This window comes from Coccomyxa subellipsoidea, assembly GCF_000258705.1.
Source record: "Coccomyxa subellipsoidea C-169, whole genome shotgun sequence".
Classification (NCBI taxonomy): domain Eukaryota; kingdom Viridiplantae; phylum Chlorophyta; class Trebouxiophyceae; family Coccomyxaceae; genus Coccomyxa; species Coccomyxa subellipsoidea.
Window position 1 is genome coordinate 2,506,759 of NW_005178038.1, and position 27,756 is coordinate 2,534,514.

Genomic DNA, 27,756 nt, shown 5'->3' on the forward strand with positions numbered 1-27,756 from the left:
GTGCAACTGGAGGCACCGGCGCAACTGGTTACACTGGAAAAACTGGCGCCACTGGAGCAACTGGAAGCACAGGTGATATGCCCGACACGCTGCAACCCTGCACCAGCCCTTATGCCGGCAACAATGCTGCCACAAGCATGTGTTCTGCTTCTACGAGCATCTTGCTGTGCATATGAGCGCATTAGCCGCCCACACGGTGATGAGCAAGGTCCTTGAGACTACTTCATGTTCATATTACAGCGGGCTTTCAGATATGCATGTAGTTAGAGTGAAGACAAGCCATGACCACCAACTGTACTGGGTTGCAAAAGTCCATGCATGCATCCTTAAGGAGCAAGTGTATTGCTGTATTTAAGCCTTATCAGTGAGCTTTCGCGTCTTGGCTTGCTCGCAGGCACCACCAGCTGTGCTGGCTTTGTGCCAGTCACTGTGAATTTTGACTTTTATGAGAATGGAAGTCCATTGGACACCGGTTCTGGAGGTCTGGGAGTGGACATTGGAGACCCAATGCTGTTTCCCAACGGCTACTTTGGATTGACCTTCCCTCGCCAGTTTTTTGCAACCAAGAATGGCAATTTTATCATCGCTGGACCGCCCATATCTGGTGTGGTTCCGCCATCAACGCCAAATTTCGCCTTCTATCTTCCAGTTCAAATTGATGCAAGGATCCAGATTCAGGCATCACAGGCGGCAGGATGCCCACAGCCGCGGCTTCAGGGCTTATACATCGGGTTCTATGTTCTTGACGGGGAATTCAACACTCCAATCACAATCAGCATCACAGGCCGGCTTCAGGGTGTCTTGGTACCAACATGCAGCTATGCACAAGTTTTTGATGGGCTGGATCCGGATGCCTTCAAAACTCTAGTCTTCCTGGCAACACCTGGCTGCCAGGGGATCGACAGCTTTGACATCCATGACTCAACGGGACAAAATCTTTATCTTGTGGACAACATTCAACTTGCATGATAATTGTGGGTCCAAACACCTGATACTCATGATGACTGATAAGTATTTTATGAACGGGTTGTCACATGCTTGGCATGTGTGTCGTTGAGCATGATGGCAGTCATTCTGAAGCAAGCCTCCTGCGTTCACCAAGTATGTTCCATTGCCGATCAACAGGACTTGTGCTACTGTGCAGTGCTTTGCTTCAAAATCTGTGACTGACAGACAGAAAATAGGTATTTGAATTGCACTGCAAGACCCAAATATCAGGCTGAATTATGCATGAATTTAAATGGTTTTTGTGGCTCTATTTTGCCCTGTCATCAGCGCATGGCGCGATGTTCTACCCTGGGTGCCTATAAGGCCTGACAGCTTCGTTCCCGGTGTTTCTGCTGTAAATGCTGCAGCGTGCATGCAGCGGCCGTTTTGCAGGATGCTGTGTTGAGCAGGCTATGTATGTTTACAACAATTGTTTGGCATAAAAGTGGACTTGAAGTGTTTTTTGGAATGGCATGCACTGTATATATGTTCTCAACAGCACAATAATGGTTGTTGATGCCAATGGTTTGTCGAATTCGAAGCAATCTCGAATCCTTGGATGCAGAGATTTGGTGGTGCCTGTGAGTTACAAGACTGTGACAGCGCCTGAACAGCGCATGGCATCGGAGCTCTTGCACTGCTTGCGGAATTTGCATTGCCATGCAATCGTGTTGTGTGGTCCACTGAAGTGGGTGGAAGTGCAGAGTCTGAGATGGTGTTTTGTTTGGGATCAAACCAGGGAGAACGTACTGCTTTGTTTGAAAATTTGCAAATATTTTTATTTCAAGCGCAAAGTGGCTAGCAATATTCAATGAGAGATATGATCCGTGCCTGACAGCAGAGAAACTTTTAAAAGGCCCTTGCAATATGCTGCGCAAGCCATGGCCTCAAAATGTTATGCACCTGTGATGTGCAAACACAGCACTGTTCACAGTCTTCAATGCACGCCTCTCGTGAGCTTACGCGTGGTCAATATTGGCCTGAACAGTTGACTAGAAGCACATCATTTGCTTGGTAGACTTCACTCCTCGGCGGCTGTGCCATTGACGGCTGCATGCCCCTCAGCTTCCTCTGGCTCCACCTCGTGCCAGTACACACAGTCCTCGAACAGGTGCTCGTGACTGAGCTCCTGGCCTGCCACTGCAACGTCCAGCTTGGCGACCAGCAGACCCATGAGTAATCCACCCACAATGGCAATCACCAGGGTGGATCCCAGGGCCGCCAGCTGGTACAGCGCCTGTGGAGAGACAATAGTCATCTTATCATCAGAAACAGTTGTTAGGCTCTTCTGGGCAGGCATGGACATGGCTGCTCATCAGGCCGTATGGTAGCTGCATTGTTTGCCAAAATATCCAGCATTCAATGCATGCAAACTTTAGCACAGATGCTGTGCATGCATGCAGGGAGGCCGGCCCTGGGCGACAGGCAGGAAACCTTGGACAAGTGAAAGGGCAAAGCGCACCTGTGTGCTGCCGCCATACTTCATGACAGGGGCGTTGGCCTCTGGGGCCAGCACAGCCGTCACTGCAGCAACCAGGCCGCCAAGGATGCCTGCACACCAGACACTAGCAACTGAACACCCAATTGAAGGTGTTGAGCTTGGGCTCGTCAAATTTGCACTCGTCAAAATCTCAAAATCCAAAATTATCGAAATTTTGGATTTCAAATTTCGATTTCCCGAATTTATAAGCCGGAAGAGCGCACCGGGCATGCCATGCAGGTTGTGCACGCCGCAGGTGTCGCGCAGGCCGATCTTGGCTTCGAGCATGGGTGACAGGTAGGCATATCCCAGCGTGCTAATCAGGCCGGCCAGGATTCCCACTCCGAGCGCGCCGCCGGGGCCGACCATCAGATTTGCGGCCGAGCCGATGGCGACTCCGCCGGCCAGCGTGGCGTTCTGGATGTGCACCTGCGCGCACATGCTCGCTGATGTCAGCGCGGGTTAGTCTAACACCGCAATCTAAAGAATACGGATTATCAATCAAAGATGCACTTAGACGGATGACTACATGCAAAGGTGGAGAGGAGCAAAGAGAAACATACTGCTTCAGTTTCGGAAAAACACTGGCAGGAAAATCAACGGGGGCTTATCATTCTACATATTTGCTGAGAAAAGGTGAAGCAAGCTGATGCAGTAAAAACTGCCCTAGTCCAAGGGATAACCGCACCATGTCAAACTTTCCGCCGACAAAGGCTGATGCAATGAAGGTGATAATGGTTGCGCCAAGCAGTGAGATCACTGTGTTGATGATGCAGTTGAATTGCTGGAAGGCCCTGGAGAGATGGTCCCTGGCACCTGCACTCAGCATAAAACATGCTCAAACCACATATCTAACGCTGAATCAAGCCTCAAGAAGTCTGCAGCACAGGCTGAAGTGTCTGCATGCGTGTTGTCCTCAGACCAGCTCTGCGACAAGTCAGTTGGGGCCTGTCATATTAAGCTGATAGCCTGATAGCAGAAAACACACAAACAAACAAAAAAATACCTCCACAGTATTGAGACTACAGGCCAGCCAGATGTTTCAGGTGCAAGCCATAATTACTGAGTAGCTGGAATTGTCCTCACCGTTGTGCCACGCAGCAGATTACATGTTTCAGAGGGGTTCAAAAGGGTCAAAACAGTGAAATTTAGGCCTTACCCCGGAGGCGAGAGCGCCGTTGAAGCTGGGCCAGAAGATGAAGAGGAAGATAGTGCCGATCATGGCGGTCATGTCCGAGACGTATGAAGCGCCATTCTTGGGGTGGGACGATCCGGCAGCCACCGGAGCCAGCACTAGCGCTGAGGCCAGGCCATAATACGCGCCGAACGCGTGTATTGTTATGCTGCCACCCACATCCAGCCCGCCAAAAACCTGCACGAATTCAAACTTAAATTTGCTCCGTGACTCAGCTGGCGGTGAGTCACGGATATCTATCATCCACCCTCATGAGCTCAGCAGGGCTGGCATTTGTGATCTGTGAAAACTCACAGTCAAGAGTGACAGGAGATGCTTCTAATAGAGAAATCATGCTGGGAGTTAAGACAAATTTTTAATCTTCCTTCAAAAGTCTTCCTTGGCTTCTTGCAAGCCCAGTATTGTGGGCAGTCTTCCCTTGCAAATCTTCATAACACAAATATTTTAAGGTTTACTATTTCTGCAATCCATCATAGCAGGTTCTATATACAAACAGACTGGTGTCTCACCTCTGTGGCCAGATGGGCGTCGAACGCGTAGATGGGGACTTGCAGCACAAGCAGGAGGGTGATCTGGGCAGGTGACACTTTTCCAAGGACGGCCCCAAAACTGATCATGGCCGCACCGGCTGCGAATGCTGAGTCGATCCGCAGCGGCAAGTTCAACTCAATGTAGGACCTGTATACACCACATGAAACTGGACAGTCATCAAAATGTCTGCCTTGATGCATGCACTCCTGTTTCACGGGAAAATCGACGCCTTGTCCCTCAAAAGATCAGCCATGACATACGCAGCTCAAGCTGCTGAGGCAGGAGGACTTCTGAAGAAGGTGGGACTGCTAAACTGCGGACACTGGGTTCTCTGAGATTGCCCAAGTGTGGCCTCAGTACAAAACATCAACTTTCAGCTTAAGCTTTGGGAAGAGGGAATCTGCGTACAAGTCCCCAAAGATGACTTGCTGCACCAGCCCCACGAAGACGATGGCCTCCAGCATGACAACTGCTGATGTCAGGTAATTGAGACCCACAGCGCTGTAAGTGTACCGCCTGCAGTATGACCATCCCCTTGTTTTCACATTTGAAAAAGAAAACACTGCGTGACAGTGTCAATCAAAAGGAGTTGTGCTGCAAAAAGCATGAACGCATGCAGGCATAGTCGTTTTGCTCATGCATGCAAGGACTGCACAGCTAGGGGAAAGCGATGCGCACGTCAGGAAAGTCATGAGGTACCTGCGAGCACCAAGAGTTTTGTCAGCACCAGGATCTTAAAAACTCTTCAAGTTCAATTTACAAAATCTGATAGAGCTATGTCAACTGCGAATGGCTAGTAATGTGGAAGCAGGGCAGTCAGAGGAGCGCACCCGAAACCAACAAAGATCATGATGGCGACGTGGATGTAGTACATGTAGTATTGGTTGAGAGAAAGAGAGAGAAACATTACATCGTGCCAGCCAATACGGGCTGATTAGATGTTGACATTGGCATCGGTGGACTCCAGCTCGGGGTATTTAACGTAGGCAATAAAAACCCCAAGCAGCGCAGCCAGGATCACTGCCAGAGGGGCAGAGAACGTGGTGCGCAAGTTCCATGTTGGGTGGGCATGGCCGCTCAGGAGAGGCACAGCCGTCTCGTCGCTGGTGGGCGCCATCTGGTCTTTTTCACACTTCTAACACGGTCTCCTTTATCTGATCTGGCAGCTGTTGTGGCAAGCCCTAGTTCGTGCCCAGTGCCTCCTACAACCTCCTGCACGGCAGCGCCGTACGTCAGAAAGTAAACGGGAGTAATGGCAGAAACACAATCGCGATACAATCGCATGCAGCGCCTTTCAGTTGCTTTCCGCAGCCAGCCGCTGACGGTACAATGCGACTAGGTTATGAGCTAGCGCGGGGCCCTGCTCCCTCAAGCAGCTGAACTCTGAGATGTACACACAATAACTTGTCTTCTATTGCCTTAAACTCCCAATCGCAACTCCAACGTATTATAATTACGCAAGTCCCGACCAAACCTAATTCCGGCCCGAGGTTGCGGGGTGTCAAGGATGGAATTAGCTCACTCACGCATTGGAACTTGTAATCTGAGCTTCCTCTATGTTACTAAGACACTATTTGACAACCAGGACGTGCTTGTCTGGTATTCAAGTAGCCTCAGCTTGATCTTTGTCACAAAGGGAGACTGTGCGAGCTGGCTAGTAACGCGCCTGTGCCAGCGATCGTTGATCAAAGCATTTTCCGAGATCTCCACTCCTCTTAGAGGCGAAGCAGCCGATCTGCTTCCCTTCGCAAACCGAATTAAACCTTGGCATCCCACGTGAACTTGCTGATGTCAGGTTTGGGCAGGCTCCAAGCAGGAAGCAAGACAGCCCATTTTCGTTGTTTCATGAATGGGGGATCAACTTCACATACCCGCCCTGCCAGCCCTACAATACTGTGCACATTGTCTTTGTATAATCAGCAAGCTGCGCTGCTTTGCTCGGGACAGACAAAGGGTAGCTCAGGCCAAGAAAGCCAGGCTGTAACTGAAGGTACCCCAGAAAATTACTGCTTGGGCTTGTATCAGAGCAGGTGCAGCTGACGAGAGGAAGCATTTCTTTTGAAAAAAAGCACCTTTGTCGGAGACGTGTACGATGGAGCGCTGCAAAGTGTCCTAGGTTGACAAAGAGACAGCTGTGGTAGTGGAACCATCACCCTGGAAATTATGGTCTCCACCAACAACAAAGATGCCCACCCGCAATCGCACCCCATACCTGACAGTCAACCAAACAGCTGCACAGAGGACTTTGAGGCCAGCGACGAGGAAGCTGGTTGCGCAAGTGACGATGACAACTTCATGGATGTTGGAGAGAACAGCGACACAGAGGTGATTGGTCCGAAAGTACCTCTCATGACCTGGTAATGAGAGGAGAATGGAACCGAGGGTATTTAGCGCCTCAGACAGACGCTTTGGCGAGAGCATCCCCTATTTGCCCAGTATTTCGAGGTACATTCAATGAGCTATTGGGCAAACGCTTTTGGGCCTCAAAATCGCAGGTGACGTATGTAAGGGAAGGAGTCGCAGCAGTGGTGGCGAAGAATGAGAGGATCATGGGGAGGCTGAGCCTCATCAAACAGAATAGGGTCATGTTCCTGGCATGGCTGCCCTACTCGCCAGGGTCCCTCCTGCCGGATGGGACCTTCCACACTCCTCCCATCGTGGCTGCCCAACCCACCGCACGTGGTGAGCATCTTCTCCAAAGCGCATGCAACCTGCAGAATGCGCTCACAGTTCTGTGTCCAGCATTGTCAGGCGACGGGAAGGACGGTAGTAATGGCCCCTCTCAGCTGCAGCAGACAAGCTGATCACCGGTGCATGCACGCAGATTGCACGATGTACGCAGTGCACCCGATACCTCTGTCAGAGGTGAAGGCTGTTCGCAAGCATGCGCCCTCATTTGGCACGCAGCACATTGTCCTCGTGCTCACAAATGGCCTCACGCTGCCACCGCTGTACTTCACTGCCGGCGGCGTCCGAGCGCTGTTCTCCGCCCTCAAAGAGGTACTTGCGTTTCCAGGGCTCTCTTTGGCTCACTGCTGCCTTTTTTTTGCGATGTGTCTTGTCTGCCCTGGTGCTCCTGGTACCCGAGTTGCCCTGCTCTCTGGCAGCAGCCGAGCTGTACATATCTAGATCAGGGTAGAGTAGTGCATTTGTGTGCTACATGCTGATGTGGCTGCAATCGGAGAGTTCAAACACCAATGAGCCTGGCGCACGAGTGTCTGGGGGTATAGCTGGTGCATGCACTTGTGCTGAGGTGGCATGCATGCATGTGCGCGCAGCACTGCGACCTGGTGAAGTCAGCAGAGGACCCCAACACCTACCTCATCAACGACACCGCAGACCCCCTGCAGCAGTCCCTCTCCGGCCTCCTGCTGGACGGACTCCCTCCCTCTGCCTCCGCCGCCTTCGCGCCCCGCACCGGTGCGGCATCAGTCAATATCTCATCCTTGATTTCTTCTGATCAAGCTAGGTTCCGTTCTGCTGGTGCAACCAATCTTCAAACAGAAGACATATTCTTTGGAAATGGTGACAGATAGCCATTCGCCTTCCGAAATTATCGCAACCTCACTGTTCTTGCGCTTCTCAGATTGTAAAAGTTCAAGGTTGGGGGAGAACCATCGGCGGGGGTGGATTCAGCTACCTGAGTCAGGGTGGTGTCCTGAGCTTTTTGGGGAGTAAATCTGGAAGATATTGGAGGGTGCTAAATGCAATGTGTGGTATGCACTACATGTAAGGAATGCTATCGCACGAAAGGCGAGCCTCGCTTTGTAAGGGGTCCTGCAAGCAGAGCTCTAGCAGATGCAAGCATGGTCGCCAATTTGTACTCAAAACCCAGCCTGGATATTTATCAAATTATACAATCATCAAAAAATAATATGACATGAAGATATAAAGATGGATATATCTTATTGCGTTCTACCATGATGGCACTGGTGGTGATGTAAGTCTTGGAAATGGTTGTGTTTGTAGCCTGCCCTGCCTAGATCTCCAAACCGTCCTCCCAAAGTCCATTTAATTGGTGAGTAGGATTGAACATCAACTTGACATTCCGCTTCAACCATTAGGATCCCAGATTCCCTGCTTCTTTAGTGCTGCTGAAGTATTACTGGGTGACCTGGACTGCAGCAACTTCCTGAGATACAAAATGTAACTCCATCGCCTTCATCAGGCCTTATTAGCGATGCCTCCCACTGTACATCAAGGGTTTGGATCATCGCCTGCAGATTGGTACTACAGCTTGCCACCAATCATCAGGCTGTATGGCACAGCTTGTGTTGCCACAACTATGGCTGTCACACTCGGGCTCATAAATCCTATGAGCTTGCTTTTGGATTGGCCCTCTGTTTTCAAAGGACAGGTGAGAACGTGACCTTTTAACACACTGGAAGCTTACTTTGCAGTAATCGTCCTCGATTCCACATTCTCAGAACAATTAAGTGCCATTTCATTGTGCCTCTTGCAGATATTTCGTTTGGTAGCAAGCTTCATATTCTTGGGGAAGCCTTCAATAAATTTTCTGATGAAGATGCTGTGGATGTAAGGCGCAACTGTTCCAGCGTTCTCTTAAATTCTATGCCAACTTCCTGATTCTCAATGATTGCCAACTTTTTAATTCTCGAGGTGCAAGCATACTCCTCATGGACAAGCCAGTCACCTACCCATGTCATCCGTGCCTGCAGGATCCAATATGGTGTGCCGCTTGAGAAGAGCACCTACCAATTCAGCACGGCGGACTTTGCCTACATGCTGCTCTTCGGCATGGTCTCCATGCTGGTGCCTTAACTTGCTCACTGTCTTAATGTATACATACCCCTGCTGCCTACCTGCCTTAAACCTGTACGCACCGTGCATGCGATGCATGGGCAACCTACACGCTCCTGCTTCCTTGAGCGAGTGCAGGATTTCCATAAGCATGCTCCTGGCTACATGAGTGTGACCATGAAGGGTGAGCACTCGGGCATTAAAAGTTGAGATTAGGCCCATGACAGCCAATTCTGTACAGATCCTCCAGATTTCCTCCAGAGAGAGAGAAGTGTGTGTGGCTGTTTGCAGGGAGCCTCGCTGGTGGTGCCAGTGCAGCTGCTGGGCCCGTCGCTCATATTCATGATGGTGTATGTGTGGAGCCGCAATTTGACCTCCAGCAATATATCGCAGATGGGCCTAGTCAGCATCCAGGCCTTCTACCTGCCCTTTGCCCTGCTGGCCCTGGACCTGGCCATGGGCGGCGACTGGATGTCTGACCTGCTCGGCATCATAGTGGGACACCTGTGCGCCCCATTCTCATGTCTGTTCTGCCATGTTGCGGGAGGCTGCTCATTGGGGCAGGCGATGGCAGTGGGGTAAAAGAAGTCGCCTCTTTCTCTGACCTGTCCTGCTTGCAGCAGCCTGCTGCTCGGGACACGCAGAAGCACTTTTTCCACAAAGGCTGTGAGCCTGGAAGCCGTGTTCCAGGCCATGCATTTCTAACGAACCTGTCCCTTGAACGTGCCCTGCAGGCATTTCTTTGGGGCAGTTTTGCAGCATTGTTGCTCCATTGCCAGCTGACGCTGTGTTGTCTGACTCCTTCATGGCCCGTTTAATGACACTTAACTGTGAGAGTCTGTGTGCCGGCGCAGGTACTACTTTTTGAAGGAGCTGCATCCGGCGGCGGGGGGAGGGCGGCTGCTGGAGACGCCGATGTGGCTCAAGCGAGCGCTGCTAAGTGCCGGCATCGGGACAGTGCCAGCGCGCGAAGTTCCCATGCAGCACCCATCCGATGCGCACTTCCGCGCGTTTGCCGGGCGCGGCCGCCGTCTTGATGACTGATTGGCGGTGCCCGGCGGCCGCGGCAGTTATGAGATGGCAGCCGGGGGACTCTACAGTGAGCTAATTTGGAAACGATCATAAACGAATGATCACTGGAGTGGAATAGCACGGGTCTCCCTGCTGGCACCACCTCAGCAGAACTTTACATCAAAAGTGGATGAACGCCTTGCGAAAGACGCCCTGACTAGATTGGCGGAAACAATCCCTTTGCACCACCGCTGCATGCGAATCTACGTATTCAAAAAAAAAGGCAATTTCTTAGCACATAGCTCCATGCTGGGTATGCCATGCGCAGTGCAGGCTGACAGAATGATGACACAGATTGATGCTAGCGCATTGCGCTGATGAATCATCGTCATCAGAAATCTGATGTGCAACATGGGTCCTGCTCCAAGACTCCTGCACACTGGCAGTGTCTTCATGTATGACAGAATATCCATGCAGCAGGATCCCCTGGGCATGCAGACAGCTAGAGGTTTTGCTTGTTGGAAGGAAATAGGTGTACATTCATGGTACACCATGTTCACACGCAGGCTTGGCCATGGCACCATCATATGATATGGGGTGTAATCATCTGCAGCAGGACTGCTGATTGACCTTGGAGGGCAAGATGACTTCTGGGTGGCTTCACCGAGAGATTTCTTTTTCAGGAAAGGAAAATCATGGGATGGAACGACCTGATATTATAGACGTGGGCAACACACCATGATTGTTTTTACAAGTCTTGCAGCGTTTTGTGGAGGTAATGAAATCTGAACCCCAGAGGGATGATGAGGTTTCGCAGTTCCGGGACTACAATTTTGTGAAACCTTCAGCTGCGCCCTAAGTACAGCGACGGCAAGGCATACTGTAGTGGGCATTGCTCCCCTGAACACATTTTGAAACATTATATCTCAACAAGTAGATACGCGCAGCACAAGCTACCGGAAGAAGGTGCGCCCTGTTGAAGCCCTGCTTGCCACTGTCGGGATGGTGAACAGACAACGCAATAACAGTTCCTTTAGGCACTCACAACACCAAAAAGGACTGTATTTATTCATTCATCCTACTTCCACAGCGACCTGTAGGAAACACAAGACCTTATCTTGCTGTCATCGGGGCGGTTGTTTCAACGTGTCCCATGCCCATGCCCGTGCTCGTGCCCGTGCCCATGTCGTACTGCGTTAGTGACCTTCTTCTGTTTTGCTAGAGATCTGACCTGTAAAATATACGCGTGCAGGTGTGCCTCACGTCGCTCAACATGCAGCTTCTGGGCGCGTGCTTGCTTCTTATTTCGGTGGTGCACGCGGCAGGTAGGTCCTGCCCCCAACGCAGCTGATTGCTAGCCCCAACTGGTCTCTCCTTTGTGTGTCCGATGAATTTTTCTGCTGATCTCAGCAGTGCTTCAAAGCCGCGGTGTCAAGAGCAAACGTCGAGCCCACAGGCTTCCTAACTGCTTCCCTGCTATGCCATTGCAGGGCAGAAGACAGCCCATACGCACTTTGCACTGAACATCACGGCGGCCGTGGACAAAAACATTGTGAAAGAGGCGGGTGATACAGTAAAAAGCGTCCTTCCTGCAAGCAAAGGAGAGCTGCAGACCGAGATATCAATCCTAAGAGAGATTATCAACAAGCAGAACCTGAGATTTGACCAAGAAGACACTGTCATCAGGTCCCTTGTGAAGCAGGTCGATGCTTTGACACCGGTGAGTCCTCCTGTGACCCTGCTCATGACCGCTGACAGGGGCTCCAGTACAGTTGTAAGAAACTCAAACAAGCACTGTCTCTCAACCTTCACACAGAGTTTCTGCATGACCGAGCCGGGCTTGTAGATCCTGTCATATTTGCCTTGTGCATTCACGTGCAGCTGGTCAGCCTGGCTCCAATGCTTTACATTTGTCAGAATTATGCCTGCGTTCGTAGGCCTGATGCTGGTTCTGAGCAATGCTCTGCTGCAATGCACACCTCTTGTCATGATGCTCTGTCAAGCCACGCTGCTGTGCTGCCACCACCACACGGGGCTGTTCCTCTGGTGGAAATCTATTTGCAAAGTGCTGTCAGCATGCCTCAATTGTAATTACCTCGTAATTACCTGCGCAGGGTCTCAATGGGACAGATGGAATCAAGGGCCTCAATGGGACAGATGGACCCACAGGGCCGACAGGTGACTCCAAATTGAAATGTACACAGCCTTGTAGATTTAGCCTGAAGCTTGGCCATGCCAGATGAAATAGGCCAGCATGGCTATCCAAGGGGAGCATTCAATCTCAGCACTTATCCAGTCATGGCATGCACACCAGCCCAGTCAAGTAACGGCGGCAATGCGATGTCTGCCAGAGCTGATGCCTGCCTTGAGTTACGTGAGATGCAAGCTTCGGGCCTTGGACCAAAAACAAGCATTGCATATCGGATGTGGCTAGTTGAAGAGAATGAGTCAAAAGCTTTTGTGACACGCTGGCCTGTGCAGACAACAGAGTCCATTTCAAAAATTAAATCAGTAAATTAAGGTCTTACAAGCTGTGAGAGCAGCAGCCGCGGCCTTGCTCAAGAGCTCTAAGTTGTGTCAGCTCTACGCAAGAACAACTGCTCCTGATGCTGCAGGAGCAACTGGTGTCAAAGGAGACACCGGCGCGACTGGTTTCACTGGAGAAATTGGCGCCACCGGAGAAACTGGCACCACTGGAGCTACTGGCGCCACTGGAGCAACTGGCGCCACTGGAGCAACTGGAAGCACCGGAGCCACTGGCGCCACAGGTGATATGCCCGACATGCTGCAACCCTGCACCAGCCCTTATGCCGGCAACAATGCTGCCACAAGCCTGTGTCCTGCTTCTACGAGCATCTTGCTATGCTTATGAGCGCACCAGCCGCCCACACGGTGATGAGCAAGGTCCTTGAGAATACTTCATGTTCATAATATAGCGGGCTTTCAGATATGCATTTAGTCAGAGTGAAGGCGAGCCATGACCCCCAACTGTACTGGGTTGCAAAAGTCCATGCATGCATCCTTAAGGAGCAAGTGTATTGCTGTATTTAAGCCTTATCAGTGAGCTGTCGCGTCTTGGTTTGCTCGCAGGCACCACCGGCTGTGATGGCTTTGTGCCAGTCACTGTGAATTTTGACTTTTATGAGAATGGAAGTCCATTGGACACTGGTTCTGGAGATCTTGGAGTGGACGTTGGAGACCCAACTCTGTTCCCCAACGGCTTCTTTGGATTGACCTTCCCTACTCAGTTTTACGCATCCAAAAATGGCAATTTGATCACCAGTGGACTGCCCCTGTTTGGTGTGGTCCCGCCATCAATGCCAAATTTTGCCATCTATGAACCAACGGATGTTGCAAGGATCCAGATTCAGGCATCACAGGCGGCAGCATGCCCACAGCCGCGGCTCAAGGGCTTGTACATCGGGTTCTATATACCTGACGGGTTGATAATCAACACTCCAATCACAGTCAGCATCACAGGCCGGCTCCAGGGCGTCTTGGTACCATCATGCAGCTATGCAGCAATTTTTGATGGGCCGGATCCGGATGCCTTCAAAACTCTAGTCTTCCTGGCAACACCTGGCTGCCGTGGAATCGACAGCTTTGACATCATTGACTCAACGGGGATCAACCTTTATCTGGTGGACAACATTGAACTTGCATGAGATTTGTGGGTCCAAACACTTAAAACTCATCATGACTGATGAGTAATTGATGACCGGGTTGTTACATGCTTGGCATGTGTGTCGCTGAGCATGATGGCAGCCATTCTGAAGGAGGCTTCCTGCGTTTATTAAGTATGTTCCATTGCAGATCAACAGGACTTGTGCGCCTGTGCAGTGCTTCGATTAAAAATCTGTGACTGACAGACAGGAAATGGGTATTTGAATTGCACTGCAGGACCCAAATATCAGGTTGAGATATGCATGACGTCATATATTATTCATGTCTGAAGATTGCCATGTCATCAGCACATGGTGTGCTGTTCTGCCCTGGGTGCCTTTGAGGCCTGACAGTTTCGTTCCTGGTGTTTCTGCTGTAAATGCTGCAGCATGCATGCAACGGCCGTTTTGCAGGATGCTGTGTTGAGCAGGCTACAAATATTTGCAACAATTGTTTGGCACAAGAGCAGACTTGAAGTGTTTTTGGGAATGGCATGCACTGTATATATGTTCTCAGCAGCACAATAATGGTTGTTGATGCCAAGGGTTTGTCGAAGCAATTTCGAATCCTTGGATGCAGAGATTTGGTGGTGCCTGTGAGTTACAAGATTGTGACAGCGCCTGAACAGCGCATGGCATCAGAGCTCTTGCGCTGCTTGCGGAATTTGCATTGCCATGCAATCGTGTTGTGTGGTTCACTGAAGTGGGTGGAAGTGCAGAGTCTGAGATGGTGTTTTGTTTGGACTCAAACCACGGAGAACGTACTGCTTTGTTTGGAAATTTTGCAAATGTTTTTATTTCAAGCGCAAACTGACTAGCAATATTTAATGAGAAATTTGATCCGTGCCTGACAGCAGAGAAACTTTTAAAGGCCCTTGCAGCATGCTGCGCAAGCCATGGTCATTCCTCGAAATGTTATGCACCTGTGATGTGCAAACACAGCACTGCTCACAGTCTTCAATGCACGCCTCTCGTGAGCTTACGCGTGGTCAGTATTGGCCTGAGCAGTTGACTAGAAGCACATCATTTGCTTGGTAGACTTCACTCCTCGGCGGCTGTGCCATTGACGGCTGCATGCCCCTCAGCTTCCTCTGGCTCCACCTCGTGCCAGTACACACAGTCCTCGAACAGGTGCTCGTGACTGAGCTCCTGGCCTGCCACTGCAACGTCCAGCTTGGCGACCAGCAGACCCATGAGTAATCCACCCACAATGGCAATCACCAGGGTGGATCCCAGGGCCGCCAGCTGGTACAGCGCCTGTGGAGAGACGATAGTCTTCTTATCATCAGAAACAATTGTTAGGCTCTTCTGGCAGGCATGGACATGACTAATCAGGCCGTAAAGGCAGCTGCATTGTTTGCCAGAATATCAACCGGTCAATGCATGCAAACTTTAGCACAGATGCTGTGCATGCATGCAGGCAGGCCGGCCCTGGGCAACAGGCAGGAAAGCTTGGACAAATGAAAGGGCAAAGCGCACCTGTGTGCTGCCGCCATACTTCATGACAGGGGCGTTGGCCTCTGGGGCCAGCACAGCCGTCACTGCAGCCACCAGGCCGCCGAGGATGCCTGCACACCAGACACTAGCAACTGAACACCCAATTGAAGGTGTGGAGCTTGGGTATCCGAAGGTCTGGGCTTGCAGCTGTCCAGCAAGAAGCACAGCACACCAAAGAAGCACAGGTGTCTTCACGCAATCGTCAAAGTATTCAGGCCCCCAACCCTGCTTGCTACAGCATCAGGAATTCCAGCCACCCACAGTGCTGCATGGACAGCCCTCGACCAAAGGCCTTGCCTTGCAAGAAATTCGCTTACCTTGGTATCTTTTTCATTCCAATTTAGCATATTTCAAAATTTCAAAACCCAAAATTTTCAAAATTCAAATTTCAAAATTCAAGGATTTCAAATTTTCCGAATGCGAAAACAGGAAGAGCTCACCGGGCATGCCATGCAGGTTGTGCACGCCGCAGGTGTCGCGCAGGCCGATCTTGGCTTCGAGCATGGGTGACAGGTAGGCATAGCCCAGCGTACTAATCAGGCCGGCCAGTATTCCCACTCCGAGCGCGCCGCCGGGGCCGACCATCAGATTTGCGGCCGAGCCGATGGCGACTCCGCCGGCCAGCGTGGCGTTCTGGATGTGCACCTGCGCGCACATGCCCGCTGATGTCAGCGCGGGTTAGTCATGGAAACACTGGTGTCAGCCGCTGCCTTTTCTTGGGTGCTGCTGCACAACCAAATATTAAAAGCTTCACACCGCACTCTAATACAGATTATCAATCAAAGATGCACCTAGACGGATGACTACATGCAAAGGTGGAGAGGAGCAAAGAGAAACATACTGCATCAATTGGAGAAAGACACAAGCATGAAGATTCATGGGGGCTAATCAGTCTACATATTTGCTGAGGAAAGGTGACGCAAGCTGATGCAGTCAAAAGTGAGCTAGTCCCTGGGATAACTGCACCATGTCAAACTTTCCGCCGACGAAGGCTGATGCAATGAAGGTGATAATGGTGGCGCCGAGCAGTGAGATCACTGTGTTTATGATGCAGTTGAACTGCTGGAAGGGCCCCGGAGAGATGGTCCCTGGCACCTGCACTCAGCACGAAACATGCTGAAACCTCATATCTAACGCTGAATTAAGCCTCAAGTCTGCAGCACAGGTTGAAGTGTCTGCATGCGTGTTGTCCTCAGCCCAGCTCTGCGACAAGTCGATTGGGGCCTGTCATATGAAGCTGATAGCCTGATAGCAGAAAACATACAAACAAACAAAAACTACCTCCACAGTATGACATTACAGGCCATATCTCACAGCCAGATGTTTCAGGTGCAAGCCATAATTACTGAGTAGCTGGTATTGTCCTCACCGTTATGCCACGCAGCAGATTACATGTTTCAGAGGTGCAAAGGGTCAAAACAATGAAATTTTAGGCCTTACTCCGGAGGCGAGAGCGCCGTTGAAACTGGGCCAGAAGATGAAGAGGAAGATGGTGCCAATCATGGCGGTCATGTCCGAGACGTATGAAGCGCCGTTCTTGGGGTGGGACGACCCGGCAGCCACCGGAGCCAGCACTAGCGCTGAGGCCAGGCCATAATACGCGCCGAACGCGTGTATTGTTATGCTGCCACCCACATCCAGCCCGCCAAAAACCTGCACGAATTCAAACTTAAATTTGCTCCGTGACTCAGCTGGCGGTGAGTCACGGATATCTATCATCCACCCTCATGAGCTCAGCAGGGCTGGCATTTGTGATCTGTGAAAACTCACAGTCAAGAGTGACAGGAGATGCTTCTAATAGAGAAATCATGCTGGGAGTTAAGACAAATTTTTAATCTTCCTTCAAAAGTCTTCCTTGGCTTCTTGCAAGCCCAGTATTGTGGGCAGTCTTCCCTTGCAAATCTTCATAACACAAATATTTTAAGGTTTACTATTTCTGCAATCCATCATAGCAGGTTCTATATACAAACAGACTGGTGTCTCACCTCTGTGGCCAGATGGGCGTTGAACGCGTAGATGGGGACTTGCAGCACAAGCAGGAGGGTGATCTGGGCAGGTGACACTTTTCCAAGGACGGCCCCAAAACTGATCATGGCCGCACCGGCTGCGAATGCTGAGTCGATCAGCAGCGGCAAGTTCAGCTCAATGTAGGACCTGTATACACCACATGAAACTGGACAGTCATCAAAAATGCCTGCCTTGATGTATGCACTCCTGTTTCACGGGAAAATCGACGCCTTGTCCCTCAAAAGATCAGCCATGACATACGCAGCTCAAGCTGCTGAGGCAGGAGGATTTTCTGACGAAGATGGGCCTGTGAAAGTGCGGACACTGGGTTCACTGAGATTGCCCAAGTGTGGCCTCAGTGCAAAACATTGACTTTCAGCTTCAGCTTTGGGAAGAGGGAATCTGCGTACAAGTCCCCAAAGATGACTTGCTGCACTAGCCCCACGAAGACGATGGCCTCCAGCATGACAACTGCTGATGTCAGGTAGTTGAGACCCACAGCGCTGTAGCTGTACCGCCTGCAGTATGACCATCCCCTTGAATTCACATTTGGAAAAAGAAAACACTGCGTGACAGTGTCAATCAAAAGGAGTTGTGCTGCAAAAAGCATGAACGCATGCAGGCATGGTCATGTTGCTCATACATGCAAGGACTGCACAGCTAGGGGAAAGCGATGCGCACCTCAGGAAAGTCATGAGGTACCTGCGAGCACCAGAAATATTGTCAGGACCAGCTCTCGGTAAGTCTTCAGATGAAACTTCCCGAATCTGCAAGCTAATAGATAGCTTGCACTTAAGCTATGCCAACTGCGATCGGCGTGGAAGCAGGGCAATTAGAGGAGCGCACCCGAAACCAACGAAGATCATGATGGCCACGTGGATGTAGTACATGTAGTACTGGTTGACATGGGCGTCGGTGGACTCCAGCTCGGGGTATTTAACGTAGGCAATAAACACCCCAAGCAGGGCAGCCAGGATCACTGCCAGAGGGGCAGAGAACGTGGTGCGCAAGTTCCATGTTGGGTGGGCATGGCCGCTCAGGAGAGGCACAGCCGTCTCGTCGCTGGTGGGCGCCATCTGGTCTTTTTCACACTTCTAACACGGTCTCCTTTATCTGATCTGGCAGCTGTTGTGGCAAGCCCTAGTTCGTGCCCAGTGCCTCCTACAACCTCCTGCACGGCAGCGCCGTACGTCAGAAAGTAAACGGGAGTAATGGCAGAAACACAATCGCGATACAATCGCATGCAGCGCCTTTCAGTTGCTTTCCGCAGCCAGCCGCTGACGGTACAATGCGACTAGGTTATGAGCTAGCGCGGGGCCCTGCTCCCTCAAGCAGCTGAACTCTGAGATGTACACACAATAACTTGTCTTCTATTGCCTTAAACTCCCAATCGCAACTCCAACGTATTATAATTACGCAAGTCCCGACCAAACCTAATTCCGGCCCGAGGTTGCGGGGTGTCAAGGATGGAATTAGCTCACTCACGCATTGGAACTTGTAATCTGAGCTTCCTCTATGTTACTAAGACACTATTTGACAACCAGGACGTGCTTGTCTGGTATTCAAGTAGCCTCAGCTTGATCTTTGTCACAAAGGGAGACTGTGCGAGCTGGCTAGTAACGCGCCTGTGCCAGCGATCGTTGATCAAAGCATTTTCCGAGATCTCCACTCCTCTTAGAGGCGAAGCAGCCGATCTGCTTCCCTTCGCAAACCGAATTAAACCTTGGCATCCCACGTGAACTTGCTGATGTCAGGTTTGGGCAGGCTCCAAGCAGGAAGCAAGACAGCCCATTTTCGTTGTTTCATGAATGGGGGATCAACTTCACATACCCGCCCTGCCAGCCCTACAATACTGTGCACATTGTCTTTGTATAATCAGCAAGCTGCGCTGCTTTGCTCGGGACAGACAAAGGGTAGCTCAGGCCAAGAAAGCCAGGCTGTAACTGAAGGTACCCCAGAAAATTACTGCTTGGGCTTGTATCAGAGCAGGTGCAGCTGACGAGAGGAAGCATTTCTTTTGAAAAAAAGCATCTTTGTCGGAGACGTGTACGATGGAGCGCTGCAAAGTGTCCTAGGTTGACAAAGAGACAGCTGTGGTAGTGGAACCATCACCCTGGAAATTATGGTCTCCACCAACAACAAAGATGCCCACCCGCAATCGCACCCCATACCTGACAGTCAACCAAACAGCTGCACAGAGGACTTTGAGGCCAGCGACGAGGAAGCTGGTTGCGCAAGTGACGATGACAACTTCATGGATGTTGGAGAGAACAGCGACACAGAGGTGATTGGTCCGAAAGTACCTCTCATGACCTGGTAATGAGAGGAGAATGGAACCGAGGGTATTTAGCGCCTCAGACAGACGCTTTGGCGAGAGCATCCCCTATTTGCCCAGTATTTCGAGGTACATTCAATGAGCTATTGGGCAAACGCTTTTGGGCCTCAAAATCGCAGGTGACGTATGTAAGGGAAGGAGTCGCAGCAGTGGTGGCGAAGAATGAGAGGATCATGGGGAGGCTGAGCCTCATCAAACAGAATAGGGTCATGTTCCTGGCATGGCTGCCCTACTCGCCAGGGTCCCTCCTGCCGGATGGGACCTTCCACACTCCTCCCATCGTGGCCGCTCAACCCACCGCACGTGGTGAGCATCTTCTCCAATGCGCATGCAACCTGCAGAATGCGCTCACAGTTCTGTGTCTAGCATTGTTAGGCAACGGGAAGGACGGTAGTAATTGCCCCTCTCAGCTGCAGCAGACAAGCTGATCACCGGTGCATGCGCGCAGATCGCACGATGTACGCAGTGCACCCAATACCTCTGTCAGAGGTGAAGGCTGTTCGCAAGCATGCGCCCTCATTTGGCACGCAGCACATTGTCCTCGTGCTCACAAATGGCCTCACGCTGCCACCGCTGTACTTCACTGCCGGCGGCGTCCGAGCGCTGTTCTCCGCCCTCAAAGAGGTACTTGCGTTTCCAGGGCTCTCTTTGGCTCACTGCTGCCTTTTTTTTGCGATGTGTCTTGTCTGCCCTGGTGCTCCTGGTACCCGAGTTGCCCTGCTCTCTGGCAGCAGCCGAGCTGTACATATCTAGATCAGGGTAGAGTAGTGCATTTGTGTGCTACATGCTGATGTGGCTGCAATCGGAGAGTTCAAACACCAATGAGCCTGGCGCACGAGTGTCTGGGGGTATAGCTGGTGCATGCACTTGTGCTGAGGTGGCATGCATGCATGTGCGCGCAGCACTGCGACCTGGTGAAGTCAGCAGAGGACCCCAACACCTACCTCATCAACGACACCGCAGACCCCCTGCAGCAGTCCCTCTCCGGCCTCCTGCTGGACGGACTCCCTCCCTCTGCCTCCGCCGCCTTCGCGCCCCGCACCGGTGCGGCATCAGTCAATATCTCATTCATGATTTGTTCCAATCAAGCTAGGTTCCGTTCTGCTGGTGCAGCCAGCCATTACTCCAACAGAAGACACAGATTTTGGGTACGGTGACAGGTAGCCATTCACCTTTCGACATTTATCCCATTCTCCCTATTCTTGCGCTCCTCGGATTGTAAAAGGGGTGGAGGAGGACCATCGGCGGGGGTGGATATGCAGCTACCTGGATTAGGGTGGTGTCCTGAGCTTTTGGGGGAGTAAATCTGGAAGATATCGGAGGGTGCCAAATGCAATGTGTGGTGTAAGCAGTGGCGAATGAGGCGGAGGGTGGCAACGTGGTGAGCCAGATGTGGGAGGGCGTTGCGCGCATGACGCAGCGCGCGAGAGAGACCACTCAGTCCTTCCTCGAGTCCTCCGTGCTCTACCCGCCCCCGCACGCTGCAGGTCTGCTGTGACAACCTTATCGTGCATATGGCTCAATGCCAGATTTTGCAGAAACCTTACTGCGGCGCTTGCTGTAAAGGATACAGATCAGGAATTTACGCCACGACTAGACAAGTAGTTTCACAGACACAAGGGATAGTCAGCAGGCAATATACAGCGGAGCATGGCTTCAGACCTTAATATTAGAGAAATCTTGGCACACGAGCTGTCAGTAAGAATATATGTCCAGATCAGGAAGCCATTCCGTTGGGAGGCGTGCCTGCCTGTGGAGGCTGTTGGCTAGAAAATGGTGGATTTCAACCTTAGCGGACATTGCTTATGTCATCCAGCAGATGACGGCGCAACGGCAGCCGCGGCGGCCGCGCCCGGGGACGGCCGGCCGGCTGCGGCCGGCGCGGAGTGGCTGGACGCAGAAGCGGCGGAACGGCCAGGGCCGTCGTCGGAGGACGGCGAGCGCGTCAGCTTCGGGGAAGCTGCCACAGCCGTCGGCGCGTTCGAGCTGCTGGACCGGGACTTGCTGGAATCAGCGACAAGCGTGCGCAATGCGCCCCGGCCGCCGCCCATGCACCATGAGGAGTTCTGCTCCTTCCTCGGCAGCGACGGTGCGGCCTTGTTGGCTGCGTTCCCCTGGCTGTGTGTCACAGCATCATGACCACCAGTCAAGTTTCCTGCGCCGCAGTTCCCGCCGGGCGGACAGTGGTGCAGCTCAGCTTGCATGCCATTCCGGCGTGCCACTTTTTACATTCTGAAGATGTTTCCTCTGTCAATCTCAGATCCTGCGTCCTGGACCACATCGTGCAGGTTGCAAAATTGGGCCCTTTCTTGCATATTTTCTTGGAATTACCAAGTGCGACAGCCATTGCTGATGTGACGGGTGCACTGACATCAGCAAACACCAAGCGCAGGGCGCATAGCGAATGAGAAGGCGATGCGGGCGCGCGTGTTCTACAGCGGCTGCGAGCCGGAAGTGCGGCGCGAGGTGTGGAAGTTTCTGCTGGGCCTCTACCCGGCCGACTCCACCGCCGCCGAGCGCGCGGCCATCATGAAAGAAAAGAAGCACCGCTACGCCACCATCAAATCCCAATGGACCTCCATCGGCCCAGACCAGGCGGCCAAGTGTGTCTCCTACCTTTCTGCATTCCCCGATCTTGCCCCTGCCTTTGCGCATGCCCCCTGCCTTCTTGCATTTCCCACCTTAATGTTTTGGATGTATCTGGGTAGCCTTGCGAGTAGTTGCTGAGCAATAGGTCCAATTAGCTCAGCCCTACTTGTCACTTTGGGTGAGCTGGCAGCGTATACTTCCAGCTGGTTTGCCTGAAGCACAAGGAGAACTTCGTTGATGACGTTTTCCTGAATGTATGCCGGGACAGTCGCTGCACAACTCGCCCGCCCTCACAGCTGTGCTGTCCTCTTTGAGATGTCAAGCAAGCCGACAGCACTTCTAGCTGGCGGTCTGTCTGACGTCTAGCGTATGGCAGCGTTGGCTGGCAAGAGCAGTCAGTGTCCTGCTTCAGGCGCTGCCAAAGGAACCTCTGGCTAGCTGATGCCAACGCAGTAGCCGGTTGCTGACAGTAGGGATTCATGCAAGTTTCATAAGAGCCACACTCGACTGTATATGTGCAATGTGATCAATCGTACTCCTGGGCCATTGGTGCCTTGTTTGTGGCACATGCTGTGTTGACACTGCGAGGCAGCCCTTCCCCTCACCGTCTGGCACACGCCTCTGCTCTGATGCTCTGCGTTCCACTTTCTACAACAAGAGAAATTCAGAGAGCTCGCATGAGCGCCGCGCAGGTCGAGCAAGGCTTCACATTTCGAGCAGAACATTTTGAGGTCACTTTTGCTTACCCAATTGAGCCATTTGGATCTGCATGCTATGAATCCTGTCTGATGCCAATTCGCACCGTACAGGTGGAGCAAGTGGCGGGAGCGGCGCAGTCGGGTTGAGAAGGACGTACGGCGGACGGACCGAGCGCAGCCGTTCTACCGGGCGGAGCGCGGCCGCAACGTGCGCATGCTGCGATGCATCCTCCTCTCCTACTCCATCTACAACTACGACCTCGGCTATGTCCAGGCGCGGCCCAGCCGCCTTGCTCGTTTCACCGGGAGACTGAGTTGAACTAAAGTATTTGAATTCATCGAATATTTCAACCTTTTCATACAAGTCAGGAAAATTTGTTTTAGTCCCTGTCTACCATATGTTTTCCTCACAAATCACCGTCTGGAGATTCCTGGAATGAGGAGAAGTGAATGATATTAGTTTTATTGGACGTTGTTAGTGCCCTGTTGATGTATTGTTCCCATGGCGTCTCTTGGTAGGGCAGCCCTGGCTGCCTCTTGCTCAGGATCGTTGCAGCAAGAAAGTCTTGCCTCTTTTACAGCAGGAAAGGGAATGTGGCTCACATTTTGTGTGCTGCAACTGGACAGTGTGTGTCCTTGTGACTTGTGTGAATGTGCTGAGTTGGCATGTGCAGGGAATGTCAGACATGGTGGCGCCCATCCTGTACGTCATGCATGATGAGGCGGAGGCATTCTGGTGCTTTGCCTGCCTCATGGAAAAGCTGGAGGTGAGTCTACTCCTGTTCTGCAAAGGAGCATAGGTGAAGAATCCTTCTGTATAGTTGTCACGTTTACACGCCTGTGCTGAGATGAAGCTGCTAAAGGTGATTTTGGGAGCACCTCTCAAGATCTTCAAACCTTCCTTAGCAGCTTAGTGTGAGCTAAGGTCTGTAATGATGCCGTCTGTTACAACATTCTGCGAAGCAAATGTGTGGCCTTGAAACTAGTTTGCTGCTGTTGCAGCCGTATACCTTGGCAGCTGCTGAGAGACATACAAGCCGTGAATATGAAACACCATACGGCAGCTATTGGTTTTCTCACGCATGCATGTGCAGGCGAACTTCCACACGGACTGTCGGGGGATGCAGTCTCAGCTGGTGGCGCTCAGCAGCCTCATGAGCATCCTGGACCCCCAGCTCACCTCCTTCCTGGTGGGGCCCCTCCTTCCTTCAACCACACCACATTTGACACCCTTGAGTCCCGTGTCACGTAATTAAAGTGCAAGCTTCATATTGCATGCACAGTGTCGTGTGGAGGGCACAACTCTGAGTCCATGTTGCCCCATCAATTGCTAGAAAGATGCAACATGCCGTTCATCTTCTTCTGGCGTGCAAAGTGATACTCACACTGACTTTTCAAGCTGCTTGTGGGGGTGTTGATGCTGGTCATGTGACGCATCTGCTTACCTGTGCATGCTACAGGAGAGCAAGGAGGCCACCAACTACTACTTCTGCTACCGGTGGCTGCTCATCCTGTTCAAGCGGGAGTTCTCCTCCTACGAAGAGGTACGGAACACCTGCATCAAGCTACACATGCCATTCTCAACTGTCACACAAATCACACTTCGAGAATTGCCTGCTGAAAAGCAGCATGTGGGGGCAAGGTTTGAGCCATCCTCTCGGCTTGGGAAGCGCCACAGCGGAAGCCGTGCAAGAGTGAAACATTCCTCAGGACCTGGAATCCAGATGTACCTGATGTCTTTTACATGGCATTAGAGAGGGATGCTTTGACAAAGCTGGCCCAGTCCAAGGGGTTCCTCTTAACATTTGAGGGTCACTGGACCGAGAACAGAGGCATTGTGGGGTGAGGGGTGACTCATCCGCGGCGGCTGCAGGTGCTGAGGCTGTGGGAGGCGCTGTGGTCTCGCCACATCAGCCCCCACTTCCACATCTTCATGTGCGCGGGCGTGCTCGGTCTCCACCGGCGTGCCATCATGGACGCTGACCTGGATTTCGACGGCATCCTCCGCTACTGCATCCAGCTCTCCGGCAAGCTCGATCTCCACCAGGTGAAAATTTCTTTTTCTTTTTGCCCTCTGCCTGCTGTCATCCGCTGTAACGTGAGAGCTGCTGCGGGCGGCGTGTGGGCTGTGCTGCCAAGTGCGAGTGGCTCACTCCTGCATTGCATGTTGGACTTCAGATGTTAGACAGAGCACTCACCCAAGGATGTGTGGCATCAGTGCAGCCTTTAACTAGAATTGTCTGTTTACCGGATGATGTTGTGTGGTGTTGTGTGATGTTTTTTTTGCTTTTCGAATGTGTTGCCAGGAGTTCCCGAAGCAGGGGGTTACATGTTATGCGGTGTATTTGTGGATATTTGCTGGTCTATCTGTGCTCTGTTAAAATATCTGAGGGCTGGGTGGGTGGCAGGTGCTGAGGTGTGCGGAGAAGCTGGCGTTGCTGGCGGGGACGGCCGGCCAGGAGTGCCTGCGCGCCGCCGGCCTGCCCTGACCTGCCCGCTGTGGGCAGCCTCCGCTGCCCGGCCGGGCTGCCCGGCGCTGAAATCACAGGCCGTACTTAACCACCACCGCACTTCTGACTCATTCAAGAGACATGGCAAGAGATTGCCTTGCCTTCAACAGGCTTTGCAGTGGGGCGGGGATGAACTGCAGTGCACTTGGGGAGTCATCTTTCTCGAGCGGCAGATTCTGTCCGGGCGGTTGTGTGCGAGGTCTCTGGAGCACTGCAGGATGTGCCCAATTCATGATACGCTTTCCGGCGCTAAACAAATGATATGCAGATTGTCCAGAGTAGGTTCTTATAAGAAGTGCAGATAGGTGTTGTCCTGGTATATTTCACATTTGTGTAACCTGCATGCCTTGTGGTCTCGTCCATGGCTCGTCTGCCATCCAGCAAAGTTCTGGTGTGCTGAACATGGTGTACATCAAATAGGCACAGTGTGTTGTCCCCTGTATAAATACATGGTCATGTATCCGCTTTGTGTTCTAGAGATCTCCTTGACATCTGGCTTTTGCCAAGCCGCAATCGGGCAACATGTGGAGTTCTATGTTTCTTTGAAGAGATTCACGTGAACCGCTTCAAACTTTTGGTCAACAAGCTGTACAGTAGGAGCTGCATTGTGGTAGGGACGTGTATGCATGGCAACACAGGGCTTGGGCGTCGTGAAATTGCTGCACCATCGATACTATCACATCCTATGATGATCCTGATGAAGGCCCATAGGTCTAGGTCTAGACTCTCCTGGAGATTGAGGTTTTGGGGTGAAAGCGAAGTGGTGATTTCAGTAGTTCGCCGATCTGTGTAAGGAAACCCCACTGATCGTTTCTCTCCAAAAGGAAAAATTTTATTTTAGTGCCGAATGTCCTGGTATGAATGCCTTCATCAGCAGAGGCATGAAGAATTAGCACGTGGAAGCTGACAAGGAACCCGGCACTTACGACCTATTTGACAAGATCTTCCTGCAGATTTTTGTCAAAACCAGAATCCGGACCTTCATATACTGCAGTTTGTACGGTGAATATTGCAGTGTTAAAATTAATACCGAATCTGGCCAGGACTGACAATACAGGTGTCGAAATCGGTCGTAGCTGATGAAGCTGATCTGTGCGGGCATCATTTTACTTGCGTTGTACTGTAGCAAAGCCGGCGCTTCTCGAGCATACGGTGGGATCAACCTCCTCTGTGCAGGTCACAACTTTTAGTTTGCGTGACTCATTGTTCCGGAGTTGTGATGCAGGGTTCTTCCTGTTATCTATGGTCCCCGTCTAAAGATCCTTAGACGATGTGCTTCTAAGAGCTTTAAATGCAATATTTTTGTGCCTTAAAGATATGAAAATTGTTTCTTGAAGCTTATTTAGTATGCACGGACCTTGAGACAGCGTCCCTTGCACAAGCTCAGTGACTGGCATCGCAGGTGCGGCAGGCGCAGATCTTCATGTAGATGCACCGTCAAAGCATCACTCACGGCAACTGCTTCAAACTGGTGAGGCTCCGGCCAAGCTGCCCGTGTATTCCTCGATAACGCTCCTTGGACCAAAGCACGATCAGGGATGGCACCCTTAGGGATTTTACCATGAATTTCCCTCAGCACTGTTTTCAGCATTGATTTCTCGTTTGTCGCAGGTTCCTGCATCAAAGTGCCTTCAACAAACTTTGGGGGCAACGTGCTAGCAGATGGTGCAGCCAACCTCCAGCCATCCAGTGGTGCCTGCTGTAATGTAAGCTCAGACCCATCCTTCCCGGATCCCTTACGACCTGTGAAACCCTCACCATTTTCCTGGCTTGCCATCTTGCATGCGGCATGCTGATTTTCAGGGTCGGCTGAGACTGCATACAGCACCCTGCATGGCTCAGAAAGAAAGTAGGGTGATGTCAGCATAACTTGCCACAGCAAATGAACTCATGTGTGTTGGTGCAGTCTTGCTGGACTCAAACCCGGCAGGCGATAAGGGGCGGCGGCTGCAATGCTTGGGTGTGGTGTGGAATGACTACAGGGTGCAATGATGGCTACGGAACTATTTACGGGTACCAGCAATGCACCCTGAAATTCCAGTCCAGCATGCAAGCTCTGCAGCCGAGCCTCACACAGACCTCTAAATTGGGCGCATCACCTTTCACCTCCGGCTGGATCCGTGAGTGCCCCTTTCTGCAGCAGCGCCACAGTCTGTGTATCTTTGCCCAATACAGTAGGACCTTGTAGCTGCAAGTACCCCACGCCTGCAGGCTCCTTATTCCTTCTGTTAGGTTTGTTACTGTTGGGGTAGCATGGCAACGTGATAATGTCCACACTGAGCATGACTTCTTAATTGGCAAGAGGCATGTCTAAGAGGAGTGTATCCTAAGGCAGACACAAATTTTGGTTTGTATGGCAGCTGTGTCCTGCTAAAAAGGGTTGCTTTTATGCGCGCAGCTTCTTTTGGTCAGCTGGTTGGCCAGACACCGCCGGTGACAGGCTACTCTCGCTATCCAGGCGTTGACTTTGCAAATGCTTATGACTACAAATGG

The 27,756-nt window shown here is 51.7% G+C and overlaps 5 protein-coding genes across 5 annotated transcripts; 3 read left to right on the forward strand and 2 right to left on the reverse strand.

The window, feature by feature from the left end:
* Positions 1-892: 892 nt before the first annotated feature.
* Positions 893-5,939, reverse strand: COCSUDRAFT_65570 (Rh-like protein/ammonium transporter). The gene is made up of 10 exons (XM_005649359.1): positions 5,860-5,939; positions 5,134-5,405; positions 5,024-5,076; positions 4,872-4,892; positions 4,602-4,709; positions 4,172-4,340; positions 3,627-3,839; positions 2,692-2,896; positions 2,450-2,538; positions 893-2,224 (listed from the first exon to the last, which is right to left on the reverse strand). Exons 2-10 carry the CDS (start codon positions 5,308-5,310, stop codon positions 2,009-2,011), a joined length of 1,251 nt encoding a protein of 416 aa, XP_005649416.1. The 5' UTR covers positions 5,311-5,405; positions 5,860-5,939; the 3' UTR covers positions 893-2,008.
* A 2,434-nt stretch (positions 5,940-8,373) lies between these two features.
* Positions 8,374-9,998, forward strand: COCSUDRAFT_14399 (Derlin-1; the record flags this gene model as incomplete). Its single annotated transcript, XM_005649360.1, has 5 exons — positions 8,374-8,550; positions 8,656-8,729; positions 8,873-8,966; positions 9,246-9,460; positions 9,809-9,998. The coding sequence occupies 5 exons, from the start codon at positions 8,374-8,376 to the stop codon at positions 9,996-9,998; spliced, it is 750 nt and encodes a 249-aa protein (XP_005649417.1).
* A 1,240-nt stretch (positions 9,999-11,238) lies between these two features.
* On the forward strand, positions 11,239-13,817 carry COCSUDRAFT_62282 (hypothetical protein; the record flags this gene model as incomplete). The annotated part of the gene is made up of 6 exons (XM_005649361.1): positions 11,239-11,290; positions 11,456-11,538; positions 12,080-12,143; positions 12,581-12,733; positions 13,056-13,270; positions 13,806-13,817. 6 exons carry the CDS (start codon positions 11,239-11,241, stop codon positions 13,815-13,817), a joined length of 579 nt encoding a protein of 192 aa, XP_005649418.1.
* Positions 13,818-14,398: 581 nt separating this feature from the next.
* On the reverse strand, positions 14,399-18,836 carry COCSUDRAFT_65572 (Rh-like protein/ammonium transporter). The gene is made up of 10 exons (XM_005649362.1): positions 18,757-18,836; positions 17,978-18,302; positions 17,813-17,833; positions 17,542-17,649; positions 17,110-17,278; positions 16,565-16,777; positions 16,091-16,219; positions 15,565-15,769; positions 15,107-15,195; positions 14,399-14,884 (listed from the first exon to the last, which is right to left on the reverse strand). Exons 2-10 carry the CDS (start codon positions 18,205-18,207, stop codon positions 14,669-14,671), a joined length of 1,380 nt encoding a protein of 459 aa, XP_005649419.1. The 5' UTR covers positions 18,208-18,302; positions 18,757-18,836; the 3' UTR covers positions 14,399-14,668.
* Positions 18,837-18,950: 114 nt separating this feature from the next.
* COCSUDRAFT_46992 (RabGAP/TBC) lies at positions 18,951-25,322 on the forward strand. Its single transcript, XM_005649363.1, has 13 exons — positions 18,951-19,415; positions 19,586-19,772; positions 19,915-20,090; positions 20,369-20,510; positions 20,819-20,953; positions 21,283-21,555; positions 21,859-22,069; positions 22,865-23,021; positions 23,428-23,520; positions 23,848-23,943; positions 24,214-24,297; positions 24,627-24,800; positions 25,162-25,322. Exons 1-13 carry the CDS (start codon positions 19,254-19,256, stop codon positions 25,240-25,242), a joined length of 1,971 nt encoding a protein of 656 aa, XP_005649420.1. The 5' UTR covers positions 18,951-19,253; the 3' UTR covers positions 25,243-25,322.
* Positions 25,323-27,756: the final 2,434 nt, after the last annotated feature.

Excerpts from the sequence above, each read along its gene's own strand:
- COCSUDRAFT_65570 (XM_005649359.1), bottom strand. The coding sequence starts at position 5,310 with ATGGCGCCCACCAGCGACGAGACGGCTGTGCCTCTCCTGAGCGGCCAT. Across the intron at positions 4,710-4,871 it reads TACCTCATGACTTTCCTGAC|GCGGTACACTTACAGCGCTG; the intron begins GTGCGCATCGCT and ends GTCATACTGCAG. Across the intron at positions 3,840-4,171 it reads ACGCCCATCTGGCCACAGAG|GTTTTTGGCGGGCTGGATGT; the intron begins GTGAGACACCAG and ends GAATTCGTGCAG.
- COCSUDRAFT_65572 (XM_005649362.1), bottom strand. The coding sequence starts at position 18,207 with ATGGCGCCCACCAGCGACGAGACGGCTGTGCCTCTCCTGAGCGGCCAT. Across the intron at positions 17,834-17,977 it reads ATGATCTTCGTTGGTTTCGG|GTACCTCATGACTTTCCTGA; the intron begins GTGCGCTCCTCT and ends TGGTGCTCGCAG. Across the intron at positions 15,770-16,090 it reads TCGGCGGAAAGTTTGACATG|GTGCACATCCAGAACGCCAC; the intron begins GTGCAGTTATCC and ends ATGTGCGCGCAG.
- COCSUDRAFT_46992 (XM_005649363.1), top strand. The coding sequence starts at position 19,254 with ATGGTCTCCACCAACAACAAAGATGCCCACCCGCAATCGCACCCCATA. Across the intron at positions 20,954-21,282 it reads CCCGCCCCCGCACGCTGCAG|CAGATGACGGCGCAACGGCA; the intron begins GTCTGCTGTGAC and ends TATGTCATCCAG. Across the intron at positions 24,801-25,161 it reads GCAAGCTCGATCTCCACCAG|GTGCTGAGGTGTGCGGAGAA; the intron begins GTGAAAATTTCT and ends GGTGGGTGGCAG.